This window comes from Periophthalmus magnuspinnatus, chromosome 5, assembly GCF_009829125.3.
Source record: "Periophthalmus magnuspinnatus isolate fPerMag1 chromosome 5, fPerMag1.2.pri, whole genome shotgun sequence".
NCBI classification, from domain to species: Eukaryota; Metazoa; Chordata; class Actinopteri; order Gobiiformes; family Gobiidae; genus Periophthalmus; species Periophthalmus magnuspinnatus.
Window position 1 is genome coordinate 27,550,555 of NC_047130.1, and position 21,171 is coordinate 27,571,725.

Consider the following 21,171-nt stretch of genomic DNA (forward strand, 5'->3'; position numbering starts at 1 on the left):
ACAACATTCTAATTGAGTCTGTTTTGCCTGAGGAGGTATCATGATAAGGCAGAGCAGATAAAAAAGTAAAAGAATGAGTCCGCCCATTAGCTATTTACACCTCATTACCTAAGTCAATATACTTGGTCCACATTATCAAGAGCTGAGAGCGGTCTGCAGGATTTATTAGCATTTTAATAAGCAATTCATGTTTCCCCCTCGAGCCTTTGGGCAGTCTCTGGAGGGACTGGGACGATTCAGCCATTCATGCTCTGCCAAATAACAGCTTATCTGACACGCAAGACACTGTGTACAAGAAACTCCCACTCACTCCAATATGGCTTTCAACAACTTCTCTGCTTGCTCAAGTAGACCCCTTTGACATCTCCGGGCCTATTTAGAATCGCACAGAGCACTCACAGCGAAAAGGTAAACCCGGAGATTTGCTGAATGTCTCGCACTGCCCGAACAGCTCATGGATGAATGAATTAGTGGTGCATCTTTTACATAATACATAAAACATACTAACGACATACAGTATTGTTACGCTCCATCTATCAGAAGTTTCAGAGGACAAGAGTTACTGGATAAGCAGATAAAACATAGCTGCAGTAATTTCAGAAACAGTGTCAGAATGTGATGTTGCCATTGTCAGAGAAAACCAAAAAAAAAAAAAAAAAAAAAATCACCTACAACTACAAACTATTCATTGTTTCATGTTTCGCCTTGATTTGGTGTTACGGTGCAATATAAAACAATGAATAATAATCTCATTGTGTGTCTCTGTAATATCTATGATGCAATAATACATAAAAATAAGGTAAATAATTTGCATTGATTAGGGGGCAGAGGGGTCATGTGCTCTCAGTCATTGATTTGGGCTGAAATAATAGTCCAAGACAGAGCAGCGTGCCATGACTTTTATGGCTGGGCAAGCAGACTTGGGGTGGACATCGATATTTAGCCGATAGCAATTTCATAACACCACTTTTTATACAAACTAATCTGCAAATTAGTAAATGTATTTTCACTGACATTAAATGCATATATACTGAGCCATCTGGAGTGAAATTAGAGAAGCCTATTTAATAATATTTATATCGGGCTGTATTTGATACTTTGTACAAACAGAGCTATTTGTGGGCTATTTGTTTCTTCACAGATTTGTCCTACTTTTACACCTTATTTATGCAGCTGAGCCTTCAGTACTATTGTTATCTAATGAATGAACATTATGCGTCTAGAAACAATATGAGGCAGCTCTACTGATGTGTAATGCACTTACTACACAAAATGTACATTCACAAGGAGATGCTAACAACAAGAGTGCACTGGTCAGACAGGGGCACTGGTCAGACAGGTGCACTTATAATACAGCCTCATGTATCACAAACGTCCCCTTAAACACAGCCCTACGTTAAAACATTCACCTCTCATACATGCAAATCAAAACCACATCTTTCCTGTATTTCCCTGAAGCGAGGACGGTCCAAAAAAGCCAAATTTTCTTCCGCACATGTGTAATAGTCCCGTTATTCCACTAACACGGCCGCTCCATCAACACACAGGTCACAGACGAGAGGGGCTCATCACTCCACTGCTCCATCCAGATCCTCTATTTCACAAACACTAGCCCTGAAACTAGCTCACTATTTGATTAAATGACTGTACTACTAACTATTAACATCTAATCATTACAAAAGCAAAGGTACAAAACTAAAGAAAACAAAATGAAAAAAATATTCAGGTCAATCATTGCTGTGTAGAGTATAGTAAATGCGTGCATGTAATATACTTTGGGGACAAAATAATTATTAAAACAGGCCTTACATATGCACCTCCATCAGTATCAGCAGATCTTAAGTCTATCTATTTTCATTTTCACACACAGCATAATCTAATATACATTTTCTAAAATAAGTTTCTTGGATTGAAAACAACAACTCACGATTTTTTCCCCCTATACTGACTGACCTCGATTTTTTATTCAATCTTCCTCTGTCTTAATGAAAACGGACAAGGTGTCAGGATCACTACAGTTTTTATTTCGTGGTGACGGGACCAATAATTCAGAAGAAATTCACATCTAAAATTTGGAATGACTTTGTAGAATATATTAAACCTAAAAGCACGTGTGCCTTACCACTATAGACACACATGTACGTGCTCTGCTATCAACATAAACACATACGATATCTCTGCGCTAAATTAGGTCTTACGTTTCACTCGTAAATGGTGAGAAAATTGTTTATTATGCAGCACTTGGATTATAACGATAAGAGGCAGAGAAGAGAAAAAGGTGAGGAGCTGTGGTTGGATGAGAGAGAGGGAGGAGGAGCGGGGAGCAGCGGCAGAGGCAGAGACTGGACTTTTAGACAAATTGTGGAGATTTAGGTAAAACTTGTGATACACGAGAGGAAACAAAAAGACTGTGGCCCCGACTAAGAGCATTCATCTAAACAAGAGAGCGGAGACTCCTCTTTAGTACCACGCACTCTTACTGTCACAGGACCTGTTGATTAAAATGCACTTGCCTTAGCATCATGATCAACGAAAGTTTAGATTGCAATCCATTGATCTATCCATTTTTGGCATAGCCCTAAGTTAAACCAACCATATTCACAGTGCACGAGGAAGATAGCCACCAGTGACTCAGAGAACAGGCCACGCTGGAGACAGTCTGCCCTGATAACAGCCGTCCTTATTCCTCTATCACCACTCAGACTTTGGAAAAAAAAAAAGTTTTGCAGTTGGAGGTGCCTGAGTCAAGATTTTGACAGAAACTATTTAAACATTGGGAACTTTAAAAATACATCCCTTATAGGATATACTTTCAGATTTGACACCGTTTTGGATAACAGCTGTCAAACTATTCTGAAAGTCTGACCGCGGTCGGTTGGTCCATAAAACATTTAGGTGAAAAGTGGGAAGCATTTAGTGGTCCCTGACAGGCTAGCACTAGCACAGCAGTAAAATAGCAAATTGTTCTGTACATGAGCTTTTGTTCCAACCATTGAGCCACTATGTTTAGTACAATATTAAATGGCCAGCGCGCATCAGCAGAGTTTAAAGAAGTGATCAATTTATTTCAGTACACCTCATTTTTAAATAGAAACTCCACATACACTACATTTAAAGTATTCTCTTCATTAATTAGTACTAATTTGACACGGTATTATGCAAAATCGACTTGCAACCTTTCTACCATGTAATACCATTGTTTTGTCATCATATTGGAGAGGTTTTATATGTCATCCATGCATGTTTGAGTAATCTAGTGATCTCCGGGGACTATTCAAACCCTGCTTATGGTTAGGAGTACAAGGCCATGTACTAAGCCTTGTACACACTCCTGCACGACAATTTTTTTAATAAATACACATATGGATGATACAAAACAATACACTACAACTTCACAAACTTGATGCGATGTTGTTACGACCCAGGTGGATCAAACATATTTAAAGACGGCACAGGAGTCAAACAGGTTACAAAAAATAGTTTATTTTAAGTTCATTTACGTTGCAATGCCCTAAACCCTCTCCCGTGCCCAAAACAAAGTAACAGAAAGGTGGACCTGATGAGCCAAACAGAACAAAAGGATGCGGCGCCGGGCCAACCCCGTACAGGGCCGTAGAAGCCGGTGCTGACATCACTAACCTAAAACCAAAACTATACCTAAACTAACCTTATCAAGCAAAAGACGAGAACAGGACAGCCAGACCCACCAGGTCAAACCAAAAAGGCTAAGTGCAGCTAACAGGTGTGGAGCAGCCTGCATCGGGCAACAATCAGACCCGTGGAGCGTGCACAACGACGAGCACGTGCCCCAGGTGTGAAGGCCACGCCCCAAAACAAGCATACCCAACTTTTAATTATGATGAATGAATAAACAGAAAAAAATAAATAACTCCAAGTGAATGGTCATTTTGTTGTATATATTTCCCTTAATTGCTGTGACCCTGGAAAAGAATATCATCGTGCATTTCGTGTCCTACTTCACTCCTCCTTTATTTCCCTTAAATTCCTATAAAGAATGACATGACACTCTCCACTTCTAGCGGTTGCCCTTTGAATTATTCGCTTGATCTCTCACCCTTCTCACATGCAGGGAGTTAATTACGCTACAGCCCGGTAATAAAGAAGATAGATGACACTGGGTTGTACATACGCGACCTGATTCAGTGACAACATGTGAAGGCTCGTAAGGTCAGACCACTAGAATTGATGAAACTGTCATGGTATCACGGTGAAAAATCCACTTCAGAGGATTGACTTTCCACTGGTCAACAAATGGCAAACTGGTCTCGTAGGAAACTAAACTAAAGAAGACATCACTCACATTCTGTTAACGCCATCTGTTAAATTGAGGATTATATCTGGCACATTCTATAGACGTTTATTGACTTCCAGTAAAAAATCATGCTGGAAGTCAATGATATTAATCAGGCCATCTCGTAGCCCAGCCCTACATCCGATCTAAGTGCAGGTTCACCTAAATCATTATATGCTTCTCGGAACACAACCTATTTGTACTGCAGTGTAATTGCAGTAAAAAAAAAAAACTCCAAAAAAACATGTTTTTCTAGTTTATACAAGCTGAAATATTTCCAAACTGTATCTCACATGGGGCTAGCTACAGGGGTCAATTAGTACAATAGAAAAACAGAAGTAATGCAAATCATCACTACAGAATCGTCATGTTTACTAAACCAGAGCAGATTCTTTTTGAAATTCTACTAAAGAAGGCCAGGGGGTTACTATGTCTCAAAGATTGGTGTCACGTGTTGACAATTTTGTTAAATGGGTAAGTTAATGTCTAGCCTTAACCCTTTAATGAAGTAGTCACAAAGTCTTAAGTGGTACAGTTAAGAGTAATGTTCAATGCAATGCAATATACATACTGAGTCTGCATATACAGTTGTCCCTCGCTATATCACGGTTCACCTTTTACGGTCTCGCAGATTTTTTTAGTGCAATTTTACACGCTTTTTTTTTACAGCATCTGAACGTGCATTGTGTTCTGCGTCCTGATTGGTTAAGGGACTGTAGACCATTGTCCATCAGTCTCCTCCGTGTCTCCTGTACAGTACAGAATGTGTTCAGACAAATTTACATAAATGTTTGAACGATACTACAGCGAAGTGACGCCAGGACGAAGAGGCACGGTCAGATGAACTGTGAAATATGCGTGAGTCACTATTAATTAATTAAACAAGAGAGAAATGTGAGAAAATGTTAATGCCTGTCTGAGAAAAGTGTATAAAGTGTGTGGTGAGGGGTTTTAAAGCTGCAAAAAATAACTGTAAAAAATAAAGCTGATACTTCGTGGATTTCGCCTATTGCGGGTTATTTTTAGAACGTAACCTCCGCGATAAACAACGGACCACTGTACTAGCAAATGTTTCTATGACTTTACTATAGCCATAAACCTTTACAGTACTGTACCTGTCCTTTGAATATGGCTGCTCACAAAACTGCATTCTAGTAATACTGCTTTTTTGTTTTTCATAAAGTAATGATGAGCAAGTTATTCGTGTGATGTCTGAGGCGAGTATCAAACAGAGATTCAGAAAAACTCACATGCAAATGTCAGGCTGGCCTCTCGGCTCACTATGGTCCCAAAGGAGTTGGTGGCGAGGCACTGGTAAGTCCCAGCGTCCTGGTCCCTGTTCAAATGGCTGATCCGCAGGTTTCCTCCAGAGAGAATGTAGTGCGATCCAGGTTTGAGTTCTGTGCCATTGAGTTTCCACCTGAAGAAAAGAGATGTAGAGACACACACATTTTTATAATAATATTCATTTTTTTTTAAAGTTAAGTGTTGTATTTTGCAGGTATTAGAAGGTATTAGAAGAGATGGAATATTTTAGTGTCTGTGTGGTTGGTGGTAAATGAAGAGGCCATAGGGACGCATTCTGTTTCTAAATGGATTTTAAAATTTCACACAATTGAGGGCGCTGAAAAGATCAGTTAAAGAGTGGGTATTTCACTTCTTTAGGGCATTAACTGCTAACACGTAACACATACAGATCATTATATTACCTGTTTTGAAAATGCTATACTGGCCAAAAACACTGTACTATCATTTATAGTTAGATTTAAGTTTCACTTTTGTTTTTTGACACTCTGAGCCTCCATGCTCTTGGCTCACCACGTTAAGAAAGCACATCTCGCTAATGAAATGACTGCATATCACATCAGGTTCGTCAAGTTGTTTTGTATCATGGTTTTATATATTTATAGAGAACTGTCATGTGGGAACTTGGGTGACTGGGCTGGGGGGGTTGAGCATTAGACAAAATTTTATAGCTAAGTGCGAGGAAGGTTCGAAAAGGGCCTAGGAAGGATCACCAAACATAACATGGTAGAAAGCTAAAAAAAATCTATTTTGCATTAAACCCCCATATTGTGAAGTGACTTTGAGCGTGTACAAATAAGTAGAGCAAAGTGGGGCTTGGAGGAGAGTTTTTACCGGATGCTGGCTGTAATGCCCGGGCTGCAGGACACAGAGGAGGGACACTTTTGTCCTGAGGGTTGTTAATCTCCTCACCCTGACATGGGATCTGCTGACCGTATCTGACATGTCCTCTTGTTGAGCTGCACTAGGACCTTTGTTTGAGTTGTTCTTTAGTTCTTAGCTGTGTTTTGGCTACTCAGAATGCTCGAATTGACCCTCAGGATAAACAAGGTTATGTTGATAGATTGGTCCAAAAACAGTGTATAAGAAAGCTGCATTATTGTATCATCATTTGCACATTTCAGTGTTGTATTCATGCCCTGCAGCTTGGTGTTAATCCAAGCAGGTGTGAGCCACAGTAGTTCCAAGGACTCGAGTCTCTCAGAATAGATAGCACTGCGGACCATCCATCTTTGCTGGCCCCAGTCACTACACATAAAAACACTGCTTAATCATCTGGGTGCCACAATTAAAACAAATGATTCTAACCTTACCTCCGCTCTTGTTCTCATTCGAGTCTGCTCCACACCATTATATCTAATCATCAAAGGGTATTATACACATGAATTACTTTTTGGACTATATAAGTACTAGAAAGCAAGATGGTATCACTTTCAGTTTTTAAAATTAAGACCAACATACACATTAAAGCATCAAAAAGTATAAGCTTGAGTTAAATCATCATCGTAGGAATGCCACGTTTTTGTGAAATTGCTTGTTGTTAGTGGTGGCCGCGTTCAGTTCAGGGAAAAACTGCAAAAACACACCTGCAATACATCTACTACATCAGATACAGTGCAGATTGTAGCTTGGAAGTAAACTCTTTACACTAATAGATTACCTTATTCCATGTTTATAAGTAGATACTTTGCTATTGACTTTTTTGTGCAATTATGACATTTTAAAGGAGCTGTATGTAACCTGCACTTATAGATTTAGAAAGGTATTACAATCACAACTGAACCTGGGTTGTCAGTGCCTTAATTTGCAAGAGGACACATGCAAGTTTTCCTCATTCTCAGTGATGACTTTATTCTGGTCGTTCACTTTTACCTACTAAGCTACTAAATCTTGCCATCTTTGTGTTGGTATTTCCAGTTAAGCGAGCTGGCGCCACCTGGATTTAACTAAGCAAACAGGTCGGGGTTGCTGCAGTTGGTCAGGTCTAGGTTCAGCAACAGTCTGTGCTCAAAGAATGAGGTCAGCTGACACCTGAATATACTGAATGACCAGGTTATTCCATTTTTGGCCAGGCAGTGTATGATATGAAGTTGGCTGATTTGTTTAAAATGATCAGTGTTCACGTGCACCAACAAGTCAACAATTTACCAATTCTCTGGGAGGCTTTAAAACAGCTTTGTAGACTGTATAGAACATATTTGCCATCAAGATTAGCAACCCAGCGGCACTCATGACAGTTTCCAGAATAAAGTGGATATGGACAGTACATATTGCAGCTGTAGAGGCACTGATTAATGATGCAGGTACTGGGATTTAGGTAGTGAGGATTTAGAGACCAGACCATATCTGGGAGCACACATACAGTAGGTCATGTTTATGAGGTACAGTATGGATCTACCACAAAGACGCCATTGCACTCAGGTACACTTAAGTGCTCTTATGCTTCCAAAACAGTCAAGAAACATATTTAGCTCCTAGCCTAATTCAGACAGAAAGGGGTATATCTGCTTCATTTCGAGACTGTACGGCAAAGCAAATTGGATTAAGGCCCAATGAATGGAATCCACTGCTGTAGATAATTTACTTATTTTGTTGGCAAGCGCCGCTGTGTTAGCCGCCGTGTCCGCAGCAGGAGCTCCGCACTAAACTACAGAAGAAGAAGAAGTAGGAGGTGACGACATACAAACAAATGTCAGACTGTGGTTCTAGACTCGCCCACCAAGTCTTTCTGAAGAGAGGCAGAGTCCGGGCAGTGCAGCAGTCACAAAGTGCTTCTTTAGATTTGTGCTTTTAATAGACCCACTATGGCATTTCATGGCCCTTCAAGAATTCAGTTAGAAGTAAGTAAGTGCACCCTCTCGAGAGTCTTATTACGATACACAACAGACACTGGCCTGAGGGGGCTGCAGTCGCCACATTCTCAGGGATTCATCGTCCAGAGGGTGGGACAAATCAAAATCTAATGTTTCAAGGTGCACTAAGTAACTTTAAGTGAAAGGTCTGCTACCTGCTTGTCTTCGTGACAGTGTTTTTGCGTTTGTCCAGAATATTCATAACAGTCTGGCCTTAAATGTGTACGGTATATCTTCCATTGATTCAGTTACAGATGTTTTTATTGGTCAGTCTTGAAAAACATACATTCTTACTATAAACAGGGACACATCTCCGCTGATCTGACCTGTAACATCACCTCTAAGTTTAATGCCATACTGCACAATCATCATCAGCATCTACTCTATTTTTTAATGATGCAGGGGCAACGCATCAAGGACAAATGGTTCTAGCTTCAGGAAGGGATATTTTTTCTTATATTTTTGCTGGAATTTACGATGTTGTGGTCTTATCAAAAATACACCCAGAGATGTTTTTATTTACTTCAATCCTCAAAGTTATCCATCGAAAAACTCTCAATATCTTTAACGATCACAGTAAAGGAACAGAACATGGTCTAAGATAGGGACTACATCAGAAATGAGGTATAATCCAACACAAAATCAGATCCAAACAAGGTCTAAACAAGCACTAAATAAATAACAGATTCATTTTCATACTTTAGAGCCCAAAATGACCCCAGATTGTTATAAATGCAGATGGACGGGGCTGGCAGGGAGCACGTTTCCAAGGGGATGTGTTGTACTTTTGTCTCCAAAAATGGAAGCTATCAAATATGGACGCAGCCCCTTTCATATATGGACGCAGCCCCTTTCATGGCTGTAATTGCTCAGACAGCCCCTGCATTGTGTCCTCCGAGAAGATGGCTTAATCGTGTGACAGCTTGAAAACCAAATGTGGCAAAACACTTTCTCTGCCACTCATTTGGTGGTTATTCCTTGTTTTGGATGGCGAGGCATTAGGCTGGTGAAGTGTTTGGACCCCTTTTAAAGTGAGTAATCATGTTCCCAGTTCAAGAAAGATTTACTTAGCTTGATATATTTATGTGTGCCCATGTTGAGCGCAAATAGTGCAGTGATGGTTTCAATACAAACTGTGCTAAATAAATATGTTGCCCAACCAGATGCTCGATCCATCTTCTGTTACAAATTGAAAGCTCTTTGACAACTTCTGCCACTCATAGGCATTAGATATTAATATTTAGACTGCTGAGTGACAGATATTTGCAAATTGGTGAAATGTGAGTGCTGCCTAACTACAGGGGAATTGGAAGCAGCGTGGGCTAAGTGCATTTTGAGTCCCATAAACGTGTCAGTGCAGTGTTATCGAAATTAAGACAGCAGAGAAACTGATTAGGGCCAACACATGTAGACATGATTATTTAATAATTGTATTTACAGTGATTTATGCAGGCAAGTCGAGAACAGCAGTAGCATTTGTTAGGCACATGCTTTATGTAATCATGGAACAGGCCGTGCACACAGCGACTTAATACAACACCATCTGGTTCTCTGATACGTATCCCTAATCGTCTTAATACTACAAACAATTACAATGAATCTGTTGCTATTGTGTGTGTTTTTAAAAAATTTTTTCCTTCATTTTTCTGTATATTTTAAATACATAAACTCCCAAAATAGTAGATGCTTTTATTTTAATACTGCAATAACAGTGAATGACAGATTTTCATATTTGTCTAATGATTACTCTGTGGTGGAATAGTATCTGTTGTAAATATTTATCAAGTCAAGAGGCAGTTTGTGGAAAGAAATTTAAATTGGAAGAAATACAGGAAGTAGCGATAAATCTGTTCTCTAGCGGAATACCTCTATAGTACCCGTGTCATCAACACCAAAAAATCCATCCAGAGTGCAGGAGCAATTTTTGTCCAGAGGTTTTGGCTTTTTACCAGTTTAATCATAACTACTGTGCAAATTAGAAAGATTTTGGCCCTTGTTAACAGTATGGTTGCTAGGTAAAAGTTAATTTCCCCTCTAGTACCTACGTATCACACATCTGATGCCCATGTCCAATCAGAAAAAAATTAAAATTAAAATAAATAAAAAAATCTGTTACCCATGTCCAACCAGAAAATAAAATTATGAACTTAAAAAAAAAATTAAAAAAATTCTTAATTATAATTATGTTAACTATGTTTTAGTGACATGAGTTTTTTCTTTTTCTTTTACATGAGTAGTTTAACCTGTTACATGCAAAGTCACCAGACCTACTTTTCTTTTGAAACTATAGCAGAACTTTGTATTTTTGAGTTTTCAGACAGATCTGGAGAAACTTCAGTGAAGATAGATCTAATGTTAAATGAACAATGCTGCTTTGGGACACAGCAGACTGGTGCATTTGATGGTACACTGGCCTCTCACCTGTACAGAGGAGGGGGGCTGGCCTGGGCCTCACAGCTGAACACCACCTCCCTGTTCTTCTCCACGTTCTCCACCGGGTACACGATACTGCCGGGCTGCTTGGAGAACACAGGGCTCTGCAGGACCCCCATCTCTGTAAGGACGACAAAATGAGCAATTAATGGATATGTGAATGTGGAGAAGGCTGGTACGAAATCAAAATATTCCTGGCCGTATGCATATCGATATGAGATGCTGCATCGTGATACGTTTAAACAATGCTAGTTCATTATAAATTGTCTAATTATACTTAACTATTTGCCGAATAGTGCATTAAGGCTGAATCTGTGGAGTTGCAAACATTAATTATGTTCTGATTTAACAGCATTGTGAACATGAAACTCCAATGAATTTTGTAATTCTACATAGTAAGAACATCGATTTATGTATTGTGAAATGTATTGGCAAGGCAAGTTTATTTGTATAACACAATTCGTACATTCAAAGTGCTTTACAGAATAAAACATTAAAATCATAACGCGAACAAATCAAAACATAAATAATCATAAAATTAAAGAGAAGAGTGCAGAATAAAACCCTTTCAGTCATATGCACAGCAAAACAGAACCGTTTTGAGCCTGGATTTAAACATTATCAAAGTAGAGGCCTGTCTCACATCTTCAGGAAGACTGTTCCAGGTTTTAGCTGCAGAAAACTGAAACTCTGATTATTGTATTGCAGACTGTATTGTATTGCATTGTGAGGTACTTGGCAATACCCAGTGACTATGCACATGCACTCTGTCCTAATATATTCTGCAGATTTTTTATTCTTTTTAACTATACAAACCTTGGTTCATCACAAAAATCACTTTACTACTATAATTAATTTCTGCATAATATTAAACACTTTATTAATATTGTTGCGAGATAATTATTTTACAATTACATCACTGTTTAGTTATTGGGTTTGTTGGGTTTTACACTGCTGGGTCAGAAACATTTATCTATTTATTTTCCTCAACTTCAAGTATTTTTTTACGTATTAATTGGATCATTTCACGTTCCTCAAATGTGCTTCTTCCACCTCTGATAAAACGAGACAGAAAAGCAGCACGCGTTTGAGCCGGCCTGTCACCTCCCACCACAATCGGCAAGATGGATTCCACAGCAGCCGTGTCTCTTCCTGCGGTTTAGGAGCTGGTAATCGTACCTACAGCCCAACGTATGTCCGACAAGCGCCTGCTAAATTGTCCTCATTTGTTTTTGTCAGTGAGTTTTCCTGCCGTATTTATTTATTGGCCTGTCAGAGTATGGTGTCTGACATGGGGCTAATAAGTTGGTTTCATGTGATTACAGCTCTTTGTTCAAACTGCCACAGCTCCGGTCTCAGTTTCTTCATCAAAGTGATCATTACCACAGCCAATCTTCTCCGAGCGCTCATTTAAAGAATTAGAGAAGCGTAGAGTTTTAGGGATGAAAAATCAATCGCTCTTTTTACAATTTGCAAAAGAACTGTAGCACAAAGGGAAGACACGAATATCTGTTCTTGTGTTAGTTATTAGATCAGTCACTTACTATAAACTAAAACATAACTGATGATATAATATTTTGATAATTGTCACACTCCTAAAATTACAACCTTGATTTTGATATTAAGAAAAAGCCTTAGAAAATACTCAATACAGTGGTGAGTGTTCCACAGTGAAAATTAGATAGAAGACAATTCATTTTCATATTTTATTCAGAATAGTAGTTCATATCACAATGTAGCACTATAGTAAATCTGCGATAAAGAGACTGTTAAGAAAAGGTCACATATTATCTGATCCTTTTAAGTATGTTTGTCTAAATCTATGAAATTTCAATACTAGTTCTCATATTGATTATCTAGGTATTGATTTTTTTTATTTTTTTTAAACAATTCCATGTAAAAAAAAAAATTGCCAGCCCCATGTTTAGCTAAAATGTTCTGGGTTTGAGTCCTGAGCTACAGAGTTTCCCATGTTCCTCTGCATTTGGGGTAACGGGTGTGGCACTGGGCAACCTGTCAGGAGCTGTAAGATCCACAGCAGGAAAGATGGGTCAAATTCAGAGGACAAATTGCACTAAGGGAAAAATAAAGTACCTGTACGTGTTTGTTTTTTTTTACTAAATTCCAAGCCAATTAGAGTCAATATATGGGTCGACATATAGCTTGACAAAGTGCTTTACAATCTAAAGCCCTATAGTAAAGTGCCATTCTGTAATTGACCTTTGAGCGCGGCTTTAGAACTGAGAGGTTTTATTTAGAAAGAAAAGGTGGAACTGAATAGTTTCTCTTGGTCTCCCATGGTTTCAACTATAAAATGCAGGTTTTTGAACGGCACACCTGGTGACAAAAAGGTTGCCCGAGCCTCACACTAAGCTTCACAAAACCCCAAAAATAGCAGGAGGAATTTATTCTCAAAAGTAAATATAGACACAAAAATATCAATATAAAAGCACGTGAAACATTTGTGTAAATACCACAGCACAATAAATACATTAACCTCCTAAGACCCGAGCTCTTGCGTGACAGGCTTTATTAATTTCTCTTTGTTTTTTAGGCTTATCGTTTTCTATTCTATTTCTATTTATCTTGTTACATTATGTAGTTTATGAAAAAGTTATGTAAAATGAATGTCCTCATATGTCGACATTTTAATCATTTTAATAAAACATTTGAATAATGATTTGCAAAAACTATTTAGACCCTGAACAAAGCAACCTGAGTAAAAACAAAATGAGAAACAATTGTGCCTCTTGGAACAATGTGTCTCATATGAAGAGCTGCTGACAGGAGCAGGAGACATGTGCCTTTACAGCAAAAAAAAAATAATATATATATTCTGAACATTCTAAACTCTTAATATTCTATAGTGAACATTTTTGCGTTGTTGCTGTTCTTGTATGCTCCTCTTCTTCTAAAAATTTGTATTGTGGCCTAGACAACCCAAAATGTGTTGTCCTCATATGTGAACGCCAGGTCCTAGGAGGTTAAAGATGCACTATGTAACTTTTCTGATGGAGGGTTGCTTCTTTAGCTTGAACATTATTGTTGTGTTTTGAGGAATAAAACATCTGCACATCTGATTTAATGAAAGATAGATACGTTTCATGCCGCACTGTGAGAATTTGGGGGAAAGCAATAACATCTCCATGGAGACAAGCAGGTCCACCAGGACTTTTGATGGTAACAATGGACCAAATTGTGAACGTCATTCCTCTACAATACACCTCTTCAAGTCTCAACAACTCAAACAAAAGTCATTTCTTTTAATATGCACAGGTGCGAAGAGCGGTATATCATTACTCTTTCTCCATCAGCCACTTTATCTTTTTACACAATGATACATAACTGACGTTTTATTTTAAATTGCTCAAAAATACATCAGAAAAAAGCGTTAATATCTGCGTTTGTAGTACGCTTTACGACGTGACACAAGTGGTATCTTATCTATCATCACATAATTGAAGAAACCCACTGCGGCTGTCAAAACAACAGTAATCATATCTGACTATATATTTGTTGTTCTGTTGTATCTGAGTGTAAAATATAGCACCGAATCCAAACCTGGTGCATCTATACATTATGTTTACGGGACAAACCTGAACAATACGATGGATTGTTTACTGCTACACTGACACAAATCCTCCAGCATATAGAAATAGCTGCTCCTTATTTTGGTTTCACCTACACAACGTCAGCGTTGGGAAGAAAAGATCAGCACTGATGTGGTGACATACACAGGTTAATGTATTATTCAGTAAAATACAGTGAGCAATTCAAAATCTACACCTCCATTACCAACCCAACAGCAGCCGATCAGGAGGAGAAATACATACGCTCGTACTACAACTAGTTTAAGGCTGTTATAATAAAGAGCAGTGCATGGTTCAGAGGTAAAGAGTTGTATTTTTACGGACAAACATGGCAAACCAACACTTTTCTTTGCCGTTCAGATCACATAGCAACACAGTGAGATTTGTGACGGGCCACACACTCTTAAAAACGTTTGACCTCTGAAGCTAAGCAAGGTACTGAAATGGGAGACGGCTGAATACCTTGTGCAATAGTAGGAGCGATAATGGGTCAGTAGTTTAAAAGCTTGTCCTCTAACCCGAAATACAGCAGATTGATTCGCTTTTGTATGAATTTGGTGATTGGTGGTGTCTTGAAAGGATCTATAGAAATCCAAAGCACCATTATTATCATGCTGTAAGCTTCTATTGTGCTGCCTGCTTTGTTTTGATACTGGACCAATTAGTATGGCTAAAAGAGTTCAATTAACATCGAAACCAATACATGTAAATTTTTAGCACAGTGTTCCCTCGTTTATCGCGGGGTTACGTTCTAAAAATAAATCAGCTTTGTTTTTTTACAGTTATTATATATGTTTTGCAGCTGTAAAACCCCTCACCACACACTTTATACACTTTTCTCACACAGGCATTAACATTTTCTCACATTTCTCCCTTGTTTAATTAATTAATAGTGACTCACGGGTATTTTACAGTTCCTTTGACCGTGCCTCTTTGTTCTGGCGTTGCTCTATTGTAGCGTCGACCGAATATTTACGTAAATTTGGCTGAACACACTCTGTACTGCGCAAGAGACATGGCACGAAGGAGCTCGATTGACAGCGGTCTACAGCCCCTTAGATAATCAGGACGCAGAACACAATGCATGCTGTAAAAAAAGAATGTAAAATTGTACTAAAAAATCCCCGTAACAGTGAGGAACCACCGTATTAAGTAAAAAAAAAAAAGTATCTTTGAACAATCCAGAGAACAAATTCACTATTGTTCCTTACTTTTGTCCTTGATGCTTTTGCAAACTTAAGCTTAGCACATCTACACCTGCCCCCGAATAGTTTACTCTCAAACGCTCAGATGTAAAGGTGGTAAAGTGTGAAATGACGCATGACAAAAGCTACGGAGCAGACTAGTGAATAATGTCACTCTAATAGGCTCTAGTTAGCGCATTAGGCCCTGTCTGTCACAATCAGAGGACACGCTTTGGGAGAGGACGCACCCAACATCCATCATATGTTATTTCAGTGATGATGAATATCTCCAAAGTCGTGAATCAACAGTTCATTCATAGCGTCCGGACAACAGCTAACACTGCTTTTGATTAGAACGTGGATGGATGAGTATAAGATTCATATCAGACTGAAAGATACTCACAAGTCTTTTAGTTGAAAAAATAAATACAGCCAAAATTCTAAACCAATACATGGGACATCGTTTCTAGCTGTATTTGCAGAATGTAATGCTACATTCACAAACCACTGATCATCCCAGTTACGATGCTCTTCTATCAAAAATGTGCTAGAATTTGCCTTTAAATGTCGAGGTTGAGGTTCAAGTATGGAACAAAATGGACTGGAAATGTCACAGTGCCACCTTATTTGGAATATTACACTGCACACTGAAAGTTTCTTCTCATTTCTGTATATATAAACGGACATAGCTAACCTGCTAGCTGCTACGTTCCAAGTAGGAAATGAGCATGAGCGCACTTCCAGCTCCTTTGAGTCTGGCTTCAATTCACGTTACATTGCAAAATTGACGCCCCTCTCTGCATCAGCGTCATCATTTATATGACGATATGCTTAAAAATCAAATAAAATACTGAGAAGTAGAAAATATATACAACAGCTGCATCAGAACAACAGTGCAAACGTGGCTTATTAAAGTGACCGGACACTTTATAATACGGGTCACCTTAATAAGCCATGTGTGCACTGTTGTTCTGATGCTGCTGTTGTATATATTTTCTACTTCTCAGTATTTTATTTTTAGGCATATCTTTTTTAACTTTGTGCATGCCCTTATTTGTATTTATTCAGCATTGTTATGTTGCACTTTATCACCAAAGAAAGTCCCTAGTTTGTATTAACCCGCTCAACATAATCCTGGTGTTTTTAATTTCACTATTGTGTCCGTAATTCAAGATATGAACATTAAAAAGAAACAAATCATTAGCTTTCGTTCCCCAAGGACGCACCCACTACCTACTAGCATTAGCAACAGGTTTGAGTGACAGCGTTGCGGCGGGAAGGGGCGTTACTTTCAACATCCTGGCTCCAGATTGAAATTCTGACGACGTATATCAAAGCAACCAAAGAGCCAAATATGAAACCTGGCTCCAAATTTGCACCTAAAACTTCTAGCGTCGATGAGCTTCATTTGACGTCACACTCACTTAGTCCACTTCTTTATACAGTCTACGCTCTTTGCACAGCCTTAAACTATATATATTCTTTTCATCTCCAAATCAACACATTTGCACTTCTTTTTTATTATTTATGTAAAAAAAAACACACACACACAAAAAACATATCCTGTTGCTATGGCTGCCTGACGCAAACCCCTTATCATCAGCAGATTAGCATACTGTATATAGACTAACCCAATGCACTACAGGGAGAAGTGGGTCAGAGTAGCATTTTTCTACTATATTTTCCCTAAAGCTTTGGTACGGCTCGCATGGTACTCCCAGTAGACCGTACACCTGCAAAATGACTGGAACAGCGAGCCCCCTCATCTGCATACAGGCGCACCACCAGGTAAGCCTAGCAGGGAATACCCACAGCTCTGGGAGAGTGCCGCCGTTACTGAGACAAAGATTTGGAAATATTTAATGGGCTGAAAAAATAAGAGACACACACAGAGAGAGAGAGAGAGCTTTTATCTGCCCTGCCTCCCATCTGCAGTGACTGTGCAGGGATCCAGGGTAATGAAAGTGATATACAGCCATGTGCATTATACATTTATGGGCGTGTTGTAGCTGATCAGATCATAGGACTGTTTGTACTTTAAACACGCTGGCTGTGTCTGCAGATTGGCTCCAGTCTCTGGATAGACACAGACACTACTTTTACTTTTATATTTATGTTTGAATAAGTGCCTCTAGTCATACAACTGGAGTGTATAATACCCAAAAGTACTATTCATAATCAGAAATTATGAAAATGAGCAATATACAGTATAAACAGCTCTTTTTTCCATTTTTAAATAAATAAATAATGATGTATTCTAATTATTTCTTATTTCCAAACAACTATTTTAATATTATCTGGTAGCCATCATCTCAGACTATTAAAAAATAAAATAAAAACCTTCAGAATGGCCTCCACTGTGTCACTGGGGCAGTCATACAGTGGGGAGTTGACAAACACGCCTGCAAGTCTTAGCCTGTCTGATGTAACATTAGCGTTTGTCCGCCCCTCCCACCCACTCCCTCTGCAGCAGCACAGCCTCTTTAGTTTGCGGGACCATTACAGGAGCTGTAGGATCATAACTCTGGTTTTATGGGGGCAGCCTCAGTCCCCAGTCCCTTAGAGCCCATTAGAGGTCAGAGCCAGCACCGAACACAAGCATGCTCTCGATGTGGAACGACTCACCGTCCCATACTAAGACAACTGACAGTTCCATAACAATAGACTTGACACTGAATCTGATGCATTACGTCTTGCTGTTTTAGTTTGTTTTTTTCCTTCTATTGTTCACTGTTATTAAAAGGAGCTTTTCATATAATGGTGAGGCGACTTATTAGCCTTAATATTCACCGCATTATTCCACTTGCCTGGTTTGAATAAGATTTCTAAAATGCATGTAAACGCAGAACACACATGTGGAGTAATTGGAGCTACAACAACTACACACAGCACTCGACCGTGTACTCTCTCCTTTTAGATCAGCAGTGAGGACACAAATTATGGTCTTTCCACCAATTTGTGTGTTCTGTAATTGTTTTGGTCTGCTATGTAAAAAAAAAAAAAAAAAAGTAAAAATGTGTCTATTAGTGTGTCTTTTCGCTTTGGAGAGCAAATGAAATGCTCACAGTAAATGAGTTCCCGTTAATTTATATTTGCAACAATGTGGTTCTATGTATTCCGTTTTAATTAGCAATTATAACTACAAAGATTTTGCACTAATGCTAAATTACTCGATGCCCCTGAACACCTCTTAGCCGCTCGTTTGCAAATATTAAGCTTGTTTACCTGCATGTAGACTAGGATATGAGTGGTCCGGCCGGTTCTCAGGAGATGCGAGACAAAAATTAGATGCAGAGCGGACTTGGAGTTACCTGTGCATATAAACTGTGATTGTGACTTTGATTGCAAGAAACACAAGTCTGTACCTGATTTTTACAGTCTTAAAAATGTGAAAAATAGAACTAGAGTCTTTAAAATGATCATATGTTAATAGTATTGTGAAAATGGAAGAGTCTGGTGGGTCTGGATCATTTCAGGACCACAAATGTCTCCTCTCTGTTCTTCCCCTGACTTGTAATTAGCATAGCTTTCTTCATTTGGAAAGAAAACATACCTACAAGCTTGGAGCTGGCACAGAATGGCCTGTACAAACTTGGTTGTTCTGCTCCCAGTGAGAGGCAGACACATAAATCATTCATTGCGGGGGGAGCAGAGGAGGTGGGTAGCAAGACACAGACGCAACAATGCCAAATTAGCTTTGAAATGACAAAGCTAGGCACACACTAGGGCCAACTATTCTTGTGTCTACAGACAACAGCAAGGTGATACCGACAGATTCAACTCCAAAAGCATGAATAAAAGATGTGTTGATATGCAATTCAAAATGGCAAGAGTTGGCAAAGACAAAGATGTAGAGGGCCAGTGTGAAGAGAGGGAGGCCCTTCTCTGATGAACCTGCTGTGAATCACCAGCAGTAGCAATTACAGAGGGCGCGGCTCTGTGTGTGCCCGGGGACCCCCGCGTCTCCACATCCATGTAATGGGCCCTCCTGAGGAAAAGCAGGTAAGTCACCTAGAGACGCTTGTGTTATACAGTTGAGCGCCCACTAATGCTGCCATCAGGTCCATCTCAGCACTAATGAAGGATTTAATAGAGCAGCGAACACGCTTATAAACCCTGTCAGACACTCAAGCACAGGCTCTGGGCCAAGTGTCTCTACTCTGAAAGGAGGATCATTATTACAAAAGTGATATGAATATTCTGGTACCGAGAGAAATGTATGAGTAAGTGAGCTTAAAACAAACAATGAATATCAGCAGCCATCTTGTCCTCCTGATAAGCTAACCCAGCAGATCTATGTCAGACATTTACAGAATAAAACCATGTTGCTAAAAAGATATCATTATATAGATGGTTTATTATCAGTGAAATAGTTTTAGTAATAATGGTTTTAAAGTCATTTGTACAGCAGTAAGCTAAATACATGAACCGGTTCCAGACTCAGACCACAAAGCCCTGTGCCAACCAGTAGCTGTTATTAATCAGCACATAATGAAGTGCGGACAGCTGGGCCCATTTGGACATGTGCTTGTCCACACTGGAGACCCAGAGGCTAAAGGCCACAGAGTGTAGCTCTGAGCAAGGCTCAGCTGGCCCGGCACCAGCAGCCTCACTGCGGGCGCGTGTGACAGAGGTCACTGTGCATCCTGTCACTGGAAATGGCCTTGAGTGACAGGGGCAGCCCTGCCAGAGGAGACTTTAACATGGAGGGCCATCTGACAGGGACGTCAGCCTCAGAGATGCCCTTCATGGGCACTGGGCACCATTACACATATACACACAGGCTGCATCACTCTACATGGCACAGCATCCAGGAGCACTCGACTCACTAAAGCCCCCACTGCCCGGAGTTATGCACTTCCACTTGAAAGCCTCTGACTGTTAAATAGGACAGGCTGTTGGATAATTCTGTGCTACACCTAACATCCTCTTGAAATTAGGAAATATAAGTCATTGTAGAGATAATTGCCATTTTGCAAAGTGATCAAACTCAAACGCTGTGCTGCAAACCGCTGGATTTCCATGAATATCAGTGGGTAATGAATTAAATAAATGTTCTTTGAGCATCAGAGACATTCAAACTTTGAATTAATTTTCCCTGAGTTTCTAAAATGACCTTCACGCTACTCACTGTGAACCACACTTGACTCAGCATCACACGGTCATCTGAGTGGAAAATGCACAATTCTGATGTGGGCAAAAATGTCTCTTTTTCACCAGGGCAAACAGCTAATAAATGTGACTACTGTTAAAGTCACTTGCAGGGCATTTTTGAAATGGCCTTAACTAACCTTGAAATGTTTCATGACTCACTATATACACATCTCATGACTAAAATAAAATGTATGGCTTAGTTGGTAATACTCTTGGCTCATTCTATATTAAACATGCAGAGTAATGAAGGTTTGTATTGTATTGTATTGTCTCTTACCCTGTGTCAGACAATACTGATGATCACTGGCTCAGTGAGAAAGGCATCACGCCACATGGTTAAT

At 39.3% G+C, this 21,171-nt stretch overlaps 1 protein-coding gene across 2 annotated transcripts in view; it reads right to left on the bottom strand.

The window, feature by feature from the left end:
* The window catches only part of cntn4 (contactin 4), a 154,535-nt gene that overhangs the window by 101,883 nt on the left and 31,481 nt on the right, over positions 1-21,171 (bottom strand). For both annotated transcript variants that reach the window (XM_033967008.2, XM_055221898.1), the window contains exons 3-4: positions 10,891-11,023; positions 5,563-5,732 (exon numbers count right to left, since the gene is read on the bottom strand). In XM_033967008.2, coding sequence (XP_033822899.2) covers positions 5,563-5,732; positions 10,891-11,023 — 303 coding nt within the window. The remainder of the gene's footprint in view (positions 1-5,562; positions 5,733-10,890; positions 11,024-21,171) is intronic.